The sequence below is a fragment of the Chiloscyllium plagiosum genome, unplaced genomic scaffold (assembly GCF_037043375.1).
Source record: "Chiloscyllium plagiosum isolate Xiang-an unplaced genomic scaffold, Cpla_swu_hap1 HiC_scaffold_27, whole genome shotgun sequence".
Classification (NCBI taxonomy): Eukaryota; Metazoa; Chordata; class Chondrichthyes; order Orectolobiformes; family Hemiscylliidae; genus Chiloscyllium; species Chiloscyllium plagiosum.
Genome location: NW_028270165.1, coordinates 10,942,944 through 10,957,152, shown reverse-complemented (window position 1 = coordinate 10,957,152; position 14,209 = coordinate 10,942,944). Strand labels below are relative to the sequence as shown.

The 14,209-nt window shown below is 48.5% G+C and overlaps 1 protein-coding gene across 1 annotated transcript; it reads right to left on the bottom strand.

The window, feature by feature from the left end:
- Positions 1 to 1,149: 1,149 nt before the first annotated feature.
- LOC148143100 (uncharacterized) lies at positions 1,150 to 9,892 on the bottom strand. The gene is made up of 2 exons (XM_087973996.1): positions 9,789 to 9,892; positions 1,150 to 3,094 (listed from the first exon to the last, which is right to left on the bottom strand). Exon 2 carries the CDS (start codon positions 2,704 to 2,706, stop codon positions 1,150 to 1,152), a length of 1,557 nt encoding a protein of 518 aa, XP_087830122.1. The 5' UTR covers positions 2,707 to 3,094; positions 9,789 to 9,892.
- Between the last annotated feature and the right edge of the window lie 4,317 nt (positions 9,893 to 14,209).

Sequence of the window (14,209 nt, the reverse complement as noted above, 5' to 3'; positions counted from 1 at the left end):
CTCATTGGAAAGAAGGCGGCTAAGGGGGGGATTTGATAGGGACATACAAGATGATCAGAGGATTAGATAGGGTAGACAGAGAAAGACTTTTTCCGAGGATGATCACGTCAGCGTGTACGAGGGGGCATAACTACAAATTGAGGGGTGACAGCTTTAAGACAGATGTCAGAGACAAGTTCTTTACACGGAGAGTGGTAAGGGAGGGGAATGCCCTACCTGTTAAGGTCGTCAACTCAGCCACATTAGGGAGATTTAAACAATCCTTACATAAGTGCATGGATGATTTTGGGATAGTGTAGGGGAACGAGCTGAGAATAGTTCGCAGGTCGACGCAACATCGAGGGCCGAAGGGCCTGTTCTGTGTTGGATTGTTCTATGTTCTTTGTTCTATGTTCTAAACTTAGTGCAGGAGGCTGAAAGAAATGAGCAGCTTTAAAACAAAAACCTCTTGGAGCTCAAAGCTTTCAATGAGAGTCTGAGCCCGGTGGTAAGTTCAGGTAACCTTTATTGCAACCCAACTTTGTTACAGCTTGAGATCCCCCCAGCAAAAAGGCAGAGAAAAAGTAGTTTTTGAACAGCTCAAGGTGAAAGTGCACACACCACACCTCCCCTCCTCCCCCGACACCACACTTCCCCTCCTACTCACCCACCACCCCGCCCCCACCCCAACCCCACCACCACACTGTCTTTGCTATTGGCCAGCACCAAGTTGTCCCTTTGTAATTGGATCCTTGGTAAAGCCATAACCCGGAGGAAGTATTGCCTCACTCAGCAATTTCAACCCATACCCTCTCAACAAGTAAGTTTCTCCCTGCTCATTTGCCAGGAAGGGGCAGTGTAGAGTCAACCAGACTGCTGTGGGTCTGGGGTCACGTGTAGGCCAGACCGGGTAAAGGGTGCAGCTGGAACGACTGAGTGAATCCTTTCCCACAATGGCGGTTCCCTTACCTAACAAGGGAGAGAGTGAATCAGATGGGGGCTTTCTTCCCCGCACCACCCCCTCCCTGAAACGGTCTCATCGTTAGATTCCGAACTCCACATTTCTGACCGAATACCAATTCAGCCATCTGTCGTGGCAGGATTCGAACTCGGGAGTCCCCGGAACCGGGTTGATAGTCCAATCGATATTGGCACTCGGCTGTCATTCCTTCAATCCCCCTGCGATGGCACGTGAACTCGCTGGTGCTTCCGCAGGTTGGAGGAGTAGGTGAAGCCCTTCCCGCACTGAGAGCAGGTAAACGGCCTCTCCCCGGTGTGGACCCGCTGGTGGGTCAGCAGGGTGGAGGCCTGGGTAAAGGCCTTCCCACACTCGGGGCAGCTGAAGGGCCTCTCCCCGGTGTGGACCCGCTGGTGGGTCTGGAGGTTGGAGGAGAAGGTGAAGCCCTTCCCGCACTGAGGGCAGGTGAACGGTCTCTCCCCTGTGTGGACATGCTGGTGGGTCAGCAGGTTGGAGGAAGTGCTGAAGGCTTTCCCACACTCGGTGCAGCTGAAGGGCCTCTCCCGCGTGTGGACACGCTGGTGCCTCAGCAGTGTGGAGACCTGGGTAAAGGCCTTCCCGCACTCTGGGCAGCTGAAGGGCCTCTCCCCTGTGTGGATCTGCTGGTGCCTCATCAGGGAGAAGACATGGGTAAAGGCCTTCCCGCACTCTGGGCAGCTGAACGGCCTCTCCCCCGTGTGGACCCGCTGGTGGGTCTGGAGGATGGAGGAGCAGGTGAAGCCCTTCCCACACTCGGGGCAGCTGAAGGGCCTCTCCCCTGTATGGACATGCTGGTGGCTCTGCAGGGTGGAGGAGCAAGTGAAACCCTTCCCGCATTGAGAGCAGATGAACGGCCTCTCCTCCGTGTGGACACGCTGGTGGGTCTGGAGGTTGGAGGAGCAAGTGAAGCCCTTCCCACACTCGGGGCAGCTGAAGGGCCTCTCGCCCGTGTGGACCCGCCGGTGGCCCTGCAGGTTTGAGGAGCAGGTGAAGCCCTTCCCGCACTGAGAGCAGGTGAACGGCCTCTCCCCCGTGTGGACACGCTGGTGGGTCAGCAGGTTGGAGGAAGTGCTGAAGGCCTTCCCGCACTCGGGGCAGCTGAAGGGCCTCTCGCCCGTGTGGACCCGTTGGTGGCTCTGCAGGTTGGAGGAGCAAGTGAAGCCCTTCCCGCACTGAGAGCAGGTGAACGGCCTCTCCCCCGTGTAGACATGCTGGTGGGTCAGCAGGGTGGAGGAAGTGCTGAAGGCCTTCCCGCACTCGAGACAGCTGAAGGGCCTCTCCCCCGTGTGGACCCGCTGGTGGCTCCGCAGGTTGGAGGAGCAGGTGAAGCCCTTCCCGCACTGAGAGCAGGTGAACGGCCTCTCCCCCAAGTGGACGCGCTGGTGGGTCAGCAGGTTGGAGGAATTGCTGAAGGCCTTCCCGCAGTCGGAGCAGCTGAAGGGCCTTTCCCCCGTGTGGACACGCTGGTGCCTCAGCAGGGTGGAGGCCTGGGTAAAGGCCTTCCCTGACTCTGGGCAGCTGAAGGGCCTCACCCCCGTGTGGTCCTGCTGGTGGGCCACCAGGTGGGAGGAATGTCTGAAGGCCTTCCCGTAGTCGGTGCAGGGGAATGGCCTCTCCCCGGTGTGACTGCGCCGATGGGTCTCCAGGGCAGACGGGACACGGAAGCCTTTCCCACAGTCACCACACTTCCATGGTTTCTCCACAGGGCGGGATTCCTCAGGTTTCTCCATGGCCACAGCTTCAGCTGCACACAAACACGTGTAGAGCTCCTCCCTGCCATGAAATCCCCTTTCAGGCTCCACAAACAGTGCGCTGCAACAGTGGGGTCTCTTGTCCAGTCCCACTGATGCTGAAAACGTCCTCAAACAGGAACCAAAAAGCGTTGATCCCTCTCACAGAAATCACATTCAAAACTTGTTGCGGTCCCGATGGATTGTGTGACTGTCAGACATTGACATCAAAGTGAGGACTGCAGACACTGGACGTTCAGTCGAAAAATGTGGCGTTGGAAAAGCACAGCAGGTCAGGCAGCATCCGAGGAGCAGGAGAGTCAATGTTTCAGGCATAAGCCCCTCATCCGTTAATTTTGAAACTTCAGTCTTCAGATTTTCAAATACTCTGCAAAAAGAGATTACAAAAGTCATCACTATCAGTGCAGGGTAGAAATTCAGAACAAGCAATTCTACTTTCTGTGGAATATTCTTTTGTTGTTCCACAAAATTGAAAGCACCATCCCACTCTCTCTCCTCCTCTGTTCTCACTCAGCTCTAACTAATTCCCCTTAAGGTGCTGATTCAGGATCTTACAGGGGCAGAAAAAGCAAAAACATCAAGACTGACATCTCTCTGAATTTTGGATACCTCCACCTGAAAGTTAATATCTTTCACAACACTGGGATCCTGCTGAGAGTGAGCAGGTCTGATTTTGGGAAACAAAAAAAAAAGTGTCAATTCAGGGTGAACCTGCAATGCAGCTTCTTGAGGAAGGACCAGACACAAAATGGTTAATGACCCCGGGAAGGTGGGAGTAAAATGAGACATCAAGGCATTAACACCGACACACTTCAGTCAAACTCTTCTGCTCCCAGTCAGAGCAAAACATGCTATGAAAGTCCAGCCTTCACAACCACACTTCTGCTTTCACCGAGGACAATTAGAGTCACACAGCACGGAAACAGACTCATTGGCCCAATCTGCCCGAGCTGCCCAGATTTCCTAAATTAATCTAGTCACGTTTGCCATCACTTGGCCCCTATATGGGCCGGGTGCTGGCAACTGGGACTAAATTGGATTGGCTATCTTGTCAGCAAGGACGAGTTGGACCGAAGGGTCTGTTTCTGTGCTGTACGTCTCTATGACTCCAGTTTACCATCACTTGTCCTCGACCCATCTGAACCCTTCATATTCAGATGCCCGTCCAGGAGCCTTTTAACTTGTCATTGTACCAGCACCCACCACTTCCTCTGGCAGCTCACGCCATCGTTCAAGCGACTTCACGTTGAAAGCGTCTGGTCTGGTGCACCAGATGACATCAGGATAATCTCAGATCATTCCAGATCGCATCGATACTCAGTCAGTGGCTTTTCCGATCAGGATGTTGTACGTGATCAAACAGGTTAGTGGGTAGGCGATCCCCCACCTCAAGTATCTCTACGAGAACTCTCTTGCTGGAGGGTCCCTTGGAGACACTTCAACTGGACTTCATTGAGTTGGAGAAATGAGTTGAGTTGCTAGAAATATATGTTTTGCTTATTGTTGATGTCTTTTCGAAGTGGATTGAAGCCGACCCTCCTCCTAACGCTACTGCTGAGAATGTGGTGTAGATTTTGTTTAAGGAAATAATTCCCCGCTTCAGTATACCTGCGTGCATTAGCTCGGACAATGGACCACACTTTGTAGGTAATATTAACGGAGAACTCTGTTCCCAGCTTTGTATTTGTCGGCAACTGCATGGAGCTTATCATCCTCAGGCGGCCGACCTTGTTGAATGTTTTAACCAGACTCAAAACTAAACTTGCCAAATTAATGGCAGAGTCTGGCCCCTCCTGGTTATGCTAATCCCTGTGGCCTTATTCCAGATGCAATCCATGTCTGCGGGCAAGACGCGACTGTCTCCAGCTGAGTGTCTCTCTGGTCACCGCCTCCGTAGCCCTTGGAACGATTCGGCTCCCTTCTCAGTCCACTTCCACCACATGACCAAAGCAATGATTGGTTATGTTCTTGCTCTAACTAGTGTTATGCGTGCCTTTCACTCCCAGGAGCGTGAGGCCTACAGCGATGTACCCTCCCTTTCAGCCTCGTCACGGGTAGAGCCTGGTTCATTGGTGCTCGTCAAGAACTGGACTGGCAAAGGTCTCCAACCTCGTTGGGATGGCCCCTTCCAGGTTTTACTTCCCACCCCTACAGCGGTCACAGTCGCTGAGCGCTCAGCTTGGGTCCAACTGCACTGTTGTAAATTGATTGACCGCACCAATCAAAAGGGGGGAAGAGGTGGAGAGAATCCTGGAATCTCAACAAAAGGAGTGCACCCTGTCCAGTTGGGTTTTTGAATCTTGCTGTTGTTCTAATGTTAATCTTATTACAGATACTTGAACAGAAAGACCAGATGGTCCATCTGGACAGTAGAAATCAGTGGGAGTTACCATGTCGTTACCATGTTTTTTTTATTTTACCTGCAGACGCAAGCTAGTGAGGATAAAAAATGATCAACCCCATTATTATGGTAAATATTTTAAGGACGCCGAGGTACACCATCCCTTTTTGCAGGACGGGCCGACTCGAGAAAAGGGAAGCCTGATAAGGGAAACTCCTCAATCCACAAACAACTTATTTATACAGGCCCACAGAACGCTCTTCACCCCAGAGGCAGTAGTATGTTACTCCTCTCTATTGGGAGATGACTTACTTGCCCCGTCCCCAGTCCCCGATTCCATTCTATTCGTCAGACTTCCTACTGCCGACCCTGCGAAGAGAAATATCACTTTCCAATACCTCCAGTCTGTGTATACAAACAGCTGGTGTAACACTGGCTGGGGTACAGCAGGCCTTATGCGGCACATGGACCTGGAAAGGAACCCTTCCCTTGTGCATTTATAGGCCTTTTCTCTTTTCAGAATCTGATACTGTCACCAAGATCATGTACAACAGAGCTAAGGGAGAGCCCAATGGGAACAGCATTCTGAGGACCATTGTCTCCCATACAGTGCAAGTGCTTGAGTCACTTGGCCCATTTTATTTACAGCGCTCAAGCGACTCCTCTTGCAAAACCTCGACCCTTTACTCCTGTAGACCTGTGCACACCCCCTGCTGTAACATTTCAGGAACCTATTTTGGCAAACTCTCCCTAATATACACCAAACCAGACTATTATTTCTTCAGCTAAGGTAAAGCTACCAATTTCCTCATCCTGGATGGCAAAGATATCCCTCATACGGTCAGTATCGGAGCCCTTGTTCCCACAACAGTACCTTGTCCTGGCCAGTGGACAAGTCGATGGAACTTCCATCTGAGGAGGATGCAGCGGTCGCTCTCAGCCAACCTTGCTCCAATTGGAAGGATCCCAAGGGACTGGGTGACAATACAGGACACCCGATAGGCTGGGGAATCCAGAGTCGCCTGAGGTTGGAAGGGTCAGCAGGGGTGACAAGTCAACAGAACCGCAATTCCCTCTTTTGCGGCCTGACCATTCGAGGAAATAAGACTAAAGAGGCTCTGGAACAGAGTAAACCGGGATTCTCAGACCTGTGTCTTTACTCTATGCAGAATCGGTATGCCTTAGACTATATACTTGATCGGGAGGGTGAGGTCTGCACCATTGTCCAAGATAAATGCACTATGGGCATTCCCAATCTCACTGGCAATATTAACTAAGATACAAGAAGAGATACAGAATGACTGAAGGGACCAGTTGGGGAAACTGCAGATCGGGCTCATGGTACAATTGGCTTCTCAATTTAGCTATGTCTGTTTGTCGGTATTGGTATTATTAGGTGTTTAATTGCTAGGCTTATGAGGTCCCTTAGTGATATAGATTTGCCCCAGAACTTGTTCCTTTTGTGATCCGATGGCTCACCCACACGTGTCGATGGCGATGATAAATATGACCAGATGAGCTGCGAGGATGGTGGTGCCGCTCTACAGGATGTTGATCGTTGAACCACCTTGAAGGGCATTCGTTTGGACTAGCCTTCTCTTTCAGTGATCGCGGTGCAATCAGAGGGAGGAATGAGGGTGTGGGCATCTGGGTGATAAAGTCTATAGCCTTAAAACTTGTCTTTAAACATTCAGACTAAAATGTAATGCTGAATTATTGAATACATTTACTGCACTAGAAAATAAACAGGCAGGAAGGTTCAGAAAGAGGAGAGAACTTAAAGATAGGGACACCTGGGCTCACCAAGTGATAACAGGATGCTGTAAGGCAATTAAGAACATTTGCCTCAGCATCGGTAAATCTGTGTGAACAGGACACCAAGTGGCAACATTCACAGCCGTTCCCTTGTGAAATGAATGATAGTCTTTGAATCTGACCCTGAAACAAGACTCGGTACTATCCATAACTTTGTAATTAATGGTTGGATCTTGTCCATTATAATGCATTCTTACTACCCCTTGCAAGCAGGGCATTCACAAAATAAATCTTTGCTGTCTTGAGAGTTCAAAAGGACAAGAGAGAGAGAGAGACCATTTTATTGCTGAGGCTGTTGAATCCCGTAGAGAATTAACTCTTCGTGCTTATCTGCTATGGATTGAATTGAATTGCATTTTGGGACTTTATGATGAGAGGTTTTTATTCCAGGCTTCCAAAGAGTATGATCTCCAGGACAAACCAAGAGAGAGGCTTTACAGGTCTGAATTCTCAAAAGGATTCCCTGGGCCACCTCAAATCTCCACTTTAACATGGGAGGTAGGACAAAATGGCTTCTGCTTGGCTAACTCGGTGGGACTGAGTCAGGCAGATACTCACGACTCAGAACAAACAAGAAACCACAGACTGATATAAATCCAGTGAAAAAAACTGCAAATGCAGAAGTAACAAATGTGAACCTAACCATCAATCGCAGAAGTAACGGTTTAATCCTAACCACCAGACAGGACAAATACGATTCCAAGAACAAGTTGTCTACAAGAAATTATGATAGATTAGATTATATTCCCTACAGTTTGGAAATAGGCCCTTCGGCCCAACCAGTCCACACTGACCCTCCGAAGAGTAACCCAGCCAGAACCATTTTCCCTCTGACTAATGTACCTAACACAATGGGCAATTTAGCATGGCCAATCCACCTGACCTGCACATCTTTGGACTCTGGGAGGAAACCGGAGCACCCGGAGGAAACCCACGCAGACACAGGGAGAATGTGCAAACTCCACACAGACGGTCACCCAAGGCTGGAATCGAACCTGGGACCCTGATGCTGTGAGGCAGCAGTGCTAACCATTGAGCTGCCGTGCCGCCCTCGGCTAAGTCAAAACTGCACGAGGACCTTGCAGGATCTGATTGGTTGTTACTATGTGATCATGCTCAATGTCTGACTCTAAACAATGTACATAAGTTCTATCCAAACTCTGCAAAAGTCGGCAGATTCTTCTGGCACTCTAGGAGTACTCATCGGTGGCCCAGTGGTTAGCACTGCTGCCTCACTGCACCAGGGTCCCAGGTTCGATTCCAGCCTCGGGGGGCTGGCTTGTGGAGTTTGCACATTCTCCCCATGTCTGCATGGGTTTCCTCCAGGTGCTCTGGTTTCCTCCCACAATCCAAAGATGTACAGTTTGGTGAATTGGCCATGCTAAACTGCCCATAATGTTAGGTGCATTAGTTAGAGGGAGGTGTGTCTGGGTGGGCTACTCTTCAGAGGATCAGTGTGGACTGGTTGGGCCGAAGGGCCTGTTTCCACACTGTTGGGAATCTAATCTAATCCTTCTGGGCTGATCAGAATCTACAGACCCAGACGAATCAAAGAATAAACTATTGCTTGTGTGATTGACAAAGAGTCATTTCCAGGTGTGTTTATTGACCAATCCCAGAAATCTGAAGATCCGGACAGCAGTCCAGATCAGAACAACCAGATAGGAAACGGTTAATGTCTCCAGGATGTGGGGAGCAAAATAAGACACCAAGGCGTTAACACCAACACCAGGGAGAAACTGAACATACAGGCGTGACAAACATTTGTGGCAAGCCAGAATCACAGATGTACAGCACAGAAACAATCCCTTCAGTCCATGCTGACCAGATATCCTAAATCAATCCAGTCCCATTTGCCAGCACTTGGCCCATATCCCTCTAAATGCTTCCCAACATATACCCATCCAGATACCTTTTAAAGGTTGTAATTGTACCAGCAGCCACCACTTCCTCTGGCAGCTCATTCTTTACACACACCACCCTTTGTATATAGGAGTTGCCCCTTAGGTTTCTTTTAAATCTCACCCTAAACCTATGAGCAATCCCAGATCAAAGATCTTGTCTATTTACCCTCGCCATGCCCCACATTATTTTATACAAGGTTGTAGGGTCTCCCCTGTGGGATATAGGTAAAGCAGTGTTACTTCTGCAACCATAATTGCTTCTGCAAGATAAATGAACTAACGCCAGTGTATAATTGTTTCAGCCAAGAGTGGAGTTAACAAGAATGAAAACTATGTGAAGGAAATACATAATTGCTTTTGTATTAGCTAAAGTGTGCATACATGAAATGTGCCTGCAAACAATGGTGGATGTTACAGACAAACAGATAAGGTGCTTTGAGGGGAGGGGGTGTAGGGTTAAGCTAGATATGCTCGTACAAACGGTTATAAGCACCTGTTTCCTGCTTCTGCAAAAACAAAAAAAAACACAATCAAGGAGGTCAGAAGGCTCAGTGTCGGCGAAAAATGGGAGGAAACGTTGCTTTCGCAAACAAGGAAGCAGCTGGCAGTGAAAGAGGATATACGCCAAACACTTTGTTCACGCACAAGGCCGGATAAGGCAAGAAATAGACAAGAGTAATGGGCGCCACCGGGAAAGAATGGAGGCACAAACCGATCTTTTGAGGGTCAGCTTGGAACATGGGGGGGTGGGGGGGGGGGGGGGAGGAGGAATGTGACTGAGGGAAAGAAGCTGAATGTGCTGGAGCCAAAGTGGAGGAAGAACAGAGGATGCAAAACCGGCTTAAAGCTGCAATGAGGAATATTGCATGTGCTGTACTTGCACCTGTTGCAGTTACTGGTGGGAATCGGATGCATTTTAAACATCAAAACAGAAAAGATATCCAGCCCTTCCCAATCTCTATCCTTCCGTCCCTCCTCACCCGAGTAACTAAGACACATACCTGAGTTTGCGGAGGCTGCTCCCTCCCTGCATTCACTCCAGTTGCTACAAGTGACCAAATTCCCCTCCTCCCATCTCTGTCTCCCTCCCAGGATGAAGAGTTGCCCAGAGGGCGGGACATTCACTTTGAAACTGACAGGGCCACTTCCGCGTTGTGACGTCACAAAGGAACTAGGGGCGGGTCGAGGAAAAGTGACGGTTAGGGGGCCGGGCATGACCCACATCGGGACGACGCACTGCGCATGCGCTACGCTTGCAGCAGACGAGAACGAGAAAACACTTTCCAAAAAAACCCCTTCCTTCAGAGAATCCCCACAGTGTGGAAGCAGGCCACTCGGCCTCACCGAACCTCCCAAGGGTCACCCACCCACACCGAATCCGCTACATTTAACCCTGAATCATGCACCTTACCTGCAGAATTTGGCGTGGCCAATCCACCCTAACCTGCATATCCCAGAGCACTATGGGTAATTTAGCACGGCCAATCCACCCTAACCTGCACATCCCTGGGCACTATGGATAATTTAGCATGACCAATCCACCCTAACATGCACATCCCTGGGCACTATGGATAATTTAGCATGGCCAATCCACCCTAACCTGCACATCCCTGGGTACTATGGGTAATTTAGCATGGCCAATCCACTCTAACCTGCACATCCCTGGGCACTATGGGTAATTTAGCATGGCCAATCCACCCTAACTTGCACATCCCTGGGCACTATGGGTAATTTAGCATAACCAATCCACCCTAACATGCACATCCCTGGGCACTATGGGTAATTTAGCATGGCCAATCCACTCTAACCTGCACATCCCTCGGCACTATGGGTAATTTAGCATGGCCAATCCACTCTAACCTGCATATCCCTGGGCACTATGGGTAATTTAGCATGGCCAATCCACCCTAACCTGCACACCCCTGGGCACTACGGGTAATTTAGCATGGCCAAACCACCCTAACCTGCACATCCCTGGGCACTATGGGTAATTTAGCATGACCAATCCACCCTACCCTGCACATCCCTGGGCACTATGGGTAATTTAGCATGGCCAATCCATCCTAACCTGCACATCCCTGGGCACTATGGGTAATATAACATAGCCAATCCACTTTTAGATTAAAGTGGTACTGGAAAAGCACAGCAGTTCAGGCAGCATCCGAGGAGCAGGAAAATCGACGTTTCGCACAAAAGTCCTTCATCAGGAATAGAGGCAGATTGCCAGTAGGGTGGTGAGATAAATTAGAGTGAGAGTGAGAGTGAGAGGGGGAGGGGATTGAGAGAGATAAATTTCAGGTTGTCAGTTGTATGTTGATTTTAAAGAATATAAAGGGTCTTTTAAGAAATAGTTTTAAGCTAAGAAATTACTTGTTGCTGACCACAAAAAAAGGGCAGCAGGGGCATTTCGCAATAAGTTCATAGTTTGTAGGTCCGCGTTTTGGACTATCAAGATAGTAAAGGATGATCTCAGAAGTCAGACGGTTAGATAAGATAAGAGGAACTGGACAAAATAACTGGAAGGCTGTAACGAACAAGGACAGCCAAATAAGGCAGATTTAAAGAAAAACAAGCGAGGTAATTAATAAGTATGATAGGCTCAGGCTTGGGTGCAGGAATTACCAAATAAAGGAATAACGGGCGCAAGTAATAACAAAATAAAGGGATAGAATGAAATAGACACTTATGATAGGTTTATTGCTCAGTGTAGGGATGTCGAGAGACCCCTCAGAAAAGTATAAAAAAACTCTTTATTTTACTGTTGGGTGTGTCTCTCTTCATACAGCCACCCATCTTGCAAGATGTTCGAATAAATGTGCTGCTTCAGAACTCTTTGACTCGGACTGAAAATTATTGATTAAGTGGGGTTCGTTTCTCACAGCACTATGGGTAATTTAGCATAGCCAATCCACCACAACCTGCACATCCCTGGGCACTATGGGTAATTTAACATGGCCAATCCACTTTAGATTAGAGTGGTGCTGGAAAAGCACAGCAGTTCAGGCAGCATCCGAGGAGCAGGAAAATCAACGTTTCGGGCAAAAGCCCTTCATCAGGAATAGAGCCTGCAGGGTGGAGAGATAAATGAGAGGAGGGTGAGGGTGAGGGTGAGGGTGAGGAGAAAGTAGCATAGAGTACAATAGGTGAATGGGGGTGGGTTTGGAGGGGAGGTCAGGGAGGAGGGTGGGGGAAGGTAGCAAAGAGTACAATGGGTGAATGGGGGTGGGAATGAAGGTGATAGGTCAGACAGGAGGGTGGAGTGGCCTGTTCGGATCTGAACTCTGCTGGTTTAAAGGTGGTCCGGAATCCGTGTAGGATGAGTTGCTTACGGAGGCAGGCACTGAGGAAGCAAATGTGGCTGTGGTAGCGAGTCTGTTTCAGGACATGGTTGAAGAGCTGCAGGGCAGAGGAAATGACTTGGGAGTTGCAGTGGGAGAGGGATTCCTTGAGATTCTTGTAGAGAGAGGAGGAAAACTTCTTCAAGGCAGGCATCCTTGCAAGAGGATTCACAGTAGGGTTAAATGCAACTAGGTAAAAACAAGGACTGCAGATGATGGAACCCAGATTCTAGAATCACATAACTCCAGGCTGTAGTCCAACAGGCTTCTTTGGAAGCAGTAACTTTTGAAGTGCTGCCTCTTCATCAGGTGGTTGTGGAGGATAAGATCCTAAGACACAATTTAGAGCAAAACATTCCAGTGTCCTGCCACTGAAATGGTATATTGATCAAACCTGGATTGTTAAGTCTTCCACCTTTTCAAATAGGTTGCAGGTCTCATTACAATGTAAATCCCAGAATTTCTTGTTGTCACCTTCTCGAGATAACAAGGTTTTATAGCAAAAGCTCACATCTCAGCTCAGACAATGCATTAAAGGTGTGAGGTCAGAGTCTGCCTGTATCCCAATCTTGAGTCAGACTGGTTCTGTTTCCAAAGTCGAATTTACCAACTATTACATGCATTGACTGCCTGCAGATTTTTCCTTAAAAAAGTGGATCGAATGTATCTGCAAATATACATCCCCCCTCCCACACACACACACACACACACACACACACACACACACACGCACAAGTTTGTTGGGTGAATTTGTACTTGCAGAATTACGTCTTACTTTGCTCAAAAACTGCATGAATCCATGTAAGATTCTGTAAGTCAATTTAACCATTGTGGCACAGACAGTCTCACACAGGGGAACTCACACCTTCAATACATTATCTGGGCTGACACGACACCAATTGGTAAAGTTCACTTGAGGATTTAACTATTTTAAAAGGTTTTGTGATTTACATTTGAAAGAACTGAAACTATCATGGTCATTCGAACAGATGAGAGACTTAACAAACAATCCAGGTCTTTTTCAATGTATAGTTTCAGTTACATCACACTATAAACTGTTGCTATAAATTCTGTGTCTTACAATTTTATATTCCACAATCCCCTGATGAAGGAGCTGCACTCCGAAAGCTACTGTTTCCAATTAAACTTGTTGGACAGAATTCCTCAAGTAGGGCACCATTCGAGTCCTGGGAGACTGCTATTTCTTGTTTACTTCGTAATGAACAAACATTAAGCACGATCCCCTTTTTATTTCTAATTATGTTTCATTTTTCTTGTTTTATTCCCTGCGATGATGTGGGAGAATTGTTAGATTTGGGTCAGCCATTTGGTCACATATTAAAGCCTGGAAACCATTTTGAATCTCAGCTTAGAGCCTGCTTGCTAAAACTTGTGTTTCCCAGGCTCAGCGGAAACGGTTGGCCTTGCAGCTGTTCTGCTTCCTGATAAACAAATTCTTTCCTGACATGGGGCTTTATTTCCATCCCCACAGTTGGCGAGTCAGGCAGGAGATACCCGGGTCCTGCCAGGTCACCGCCGATATCCTTTGAGAGATGAAATATAGAGGGTGGTTGCTGCTTTAGTTGTGTCCAAAATAAAGGGGAAAGCTGGCCAGGGACAAAAATGCTGTTAGAAATGTTGATACAATTCTCCCTACTCAGCCACAAGATACGAGTGAGAGAACTCAACAGGGTCCTAGTGTCCTGACGTAAAGTTGCTGACAGCACCTGTGCTTTACAAAGTTAGTAATAATGAATTTGCTTACCCCAGGGTTACGAGAGGTGAAACCCTATTTGATAAGCCCTGGACCCACACTGAGGTCCGTGGCATTCTTCAAGATGCCCCCGATCTGTTTGAGTGCCCAACATTAGTTTTAATTGGCGAGTAGAAATCTGAAGTATAATTGCTCGCTTCAGGACATCCAGACTTGAATGAATTTGGCATACAGGACACATTGGGCAACTATTAACTGAGACATGTAGAAAGTTGACGAGTGTTAGAGAGAGAGAGGCGCGCAGGCAGACAGAGAGAGAGAGGTGTGCAGGCAGAGGGGGAATAAGCGGGCAGAGAGAGAGGGACGCAGG

What these genes read in the sequence shown, in the direction of transcription:
- LOC148143100 (XM_087973996.1), bottom strand. Translation starts at nt 2,706, where the DNA reads ATGGAGAAACCTGAGGAATCCCGCCCTGTGGAGAAACCATGGAAGTGT.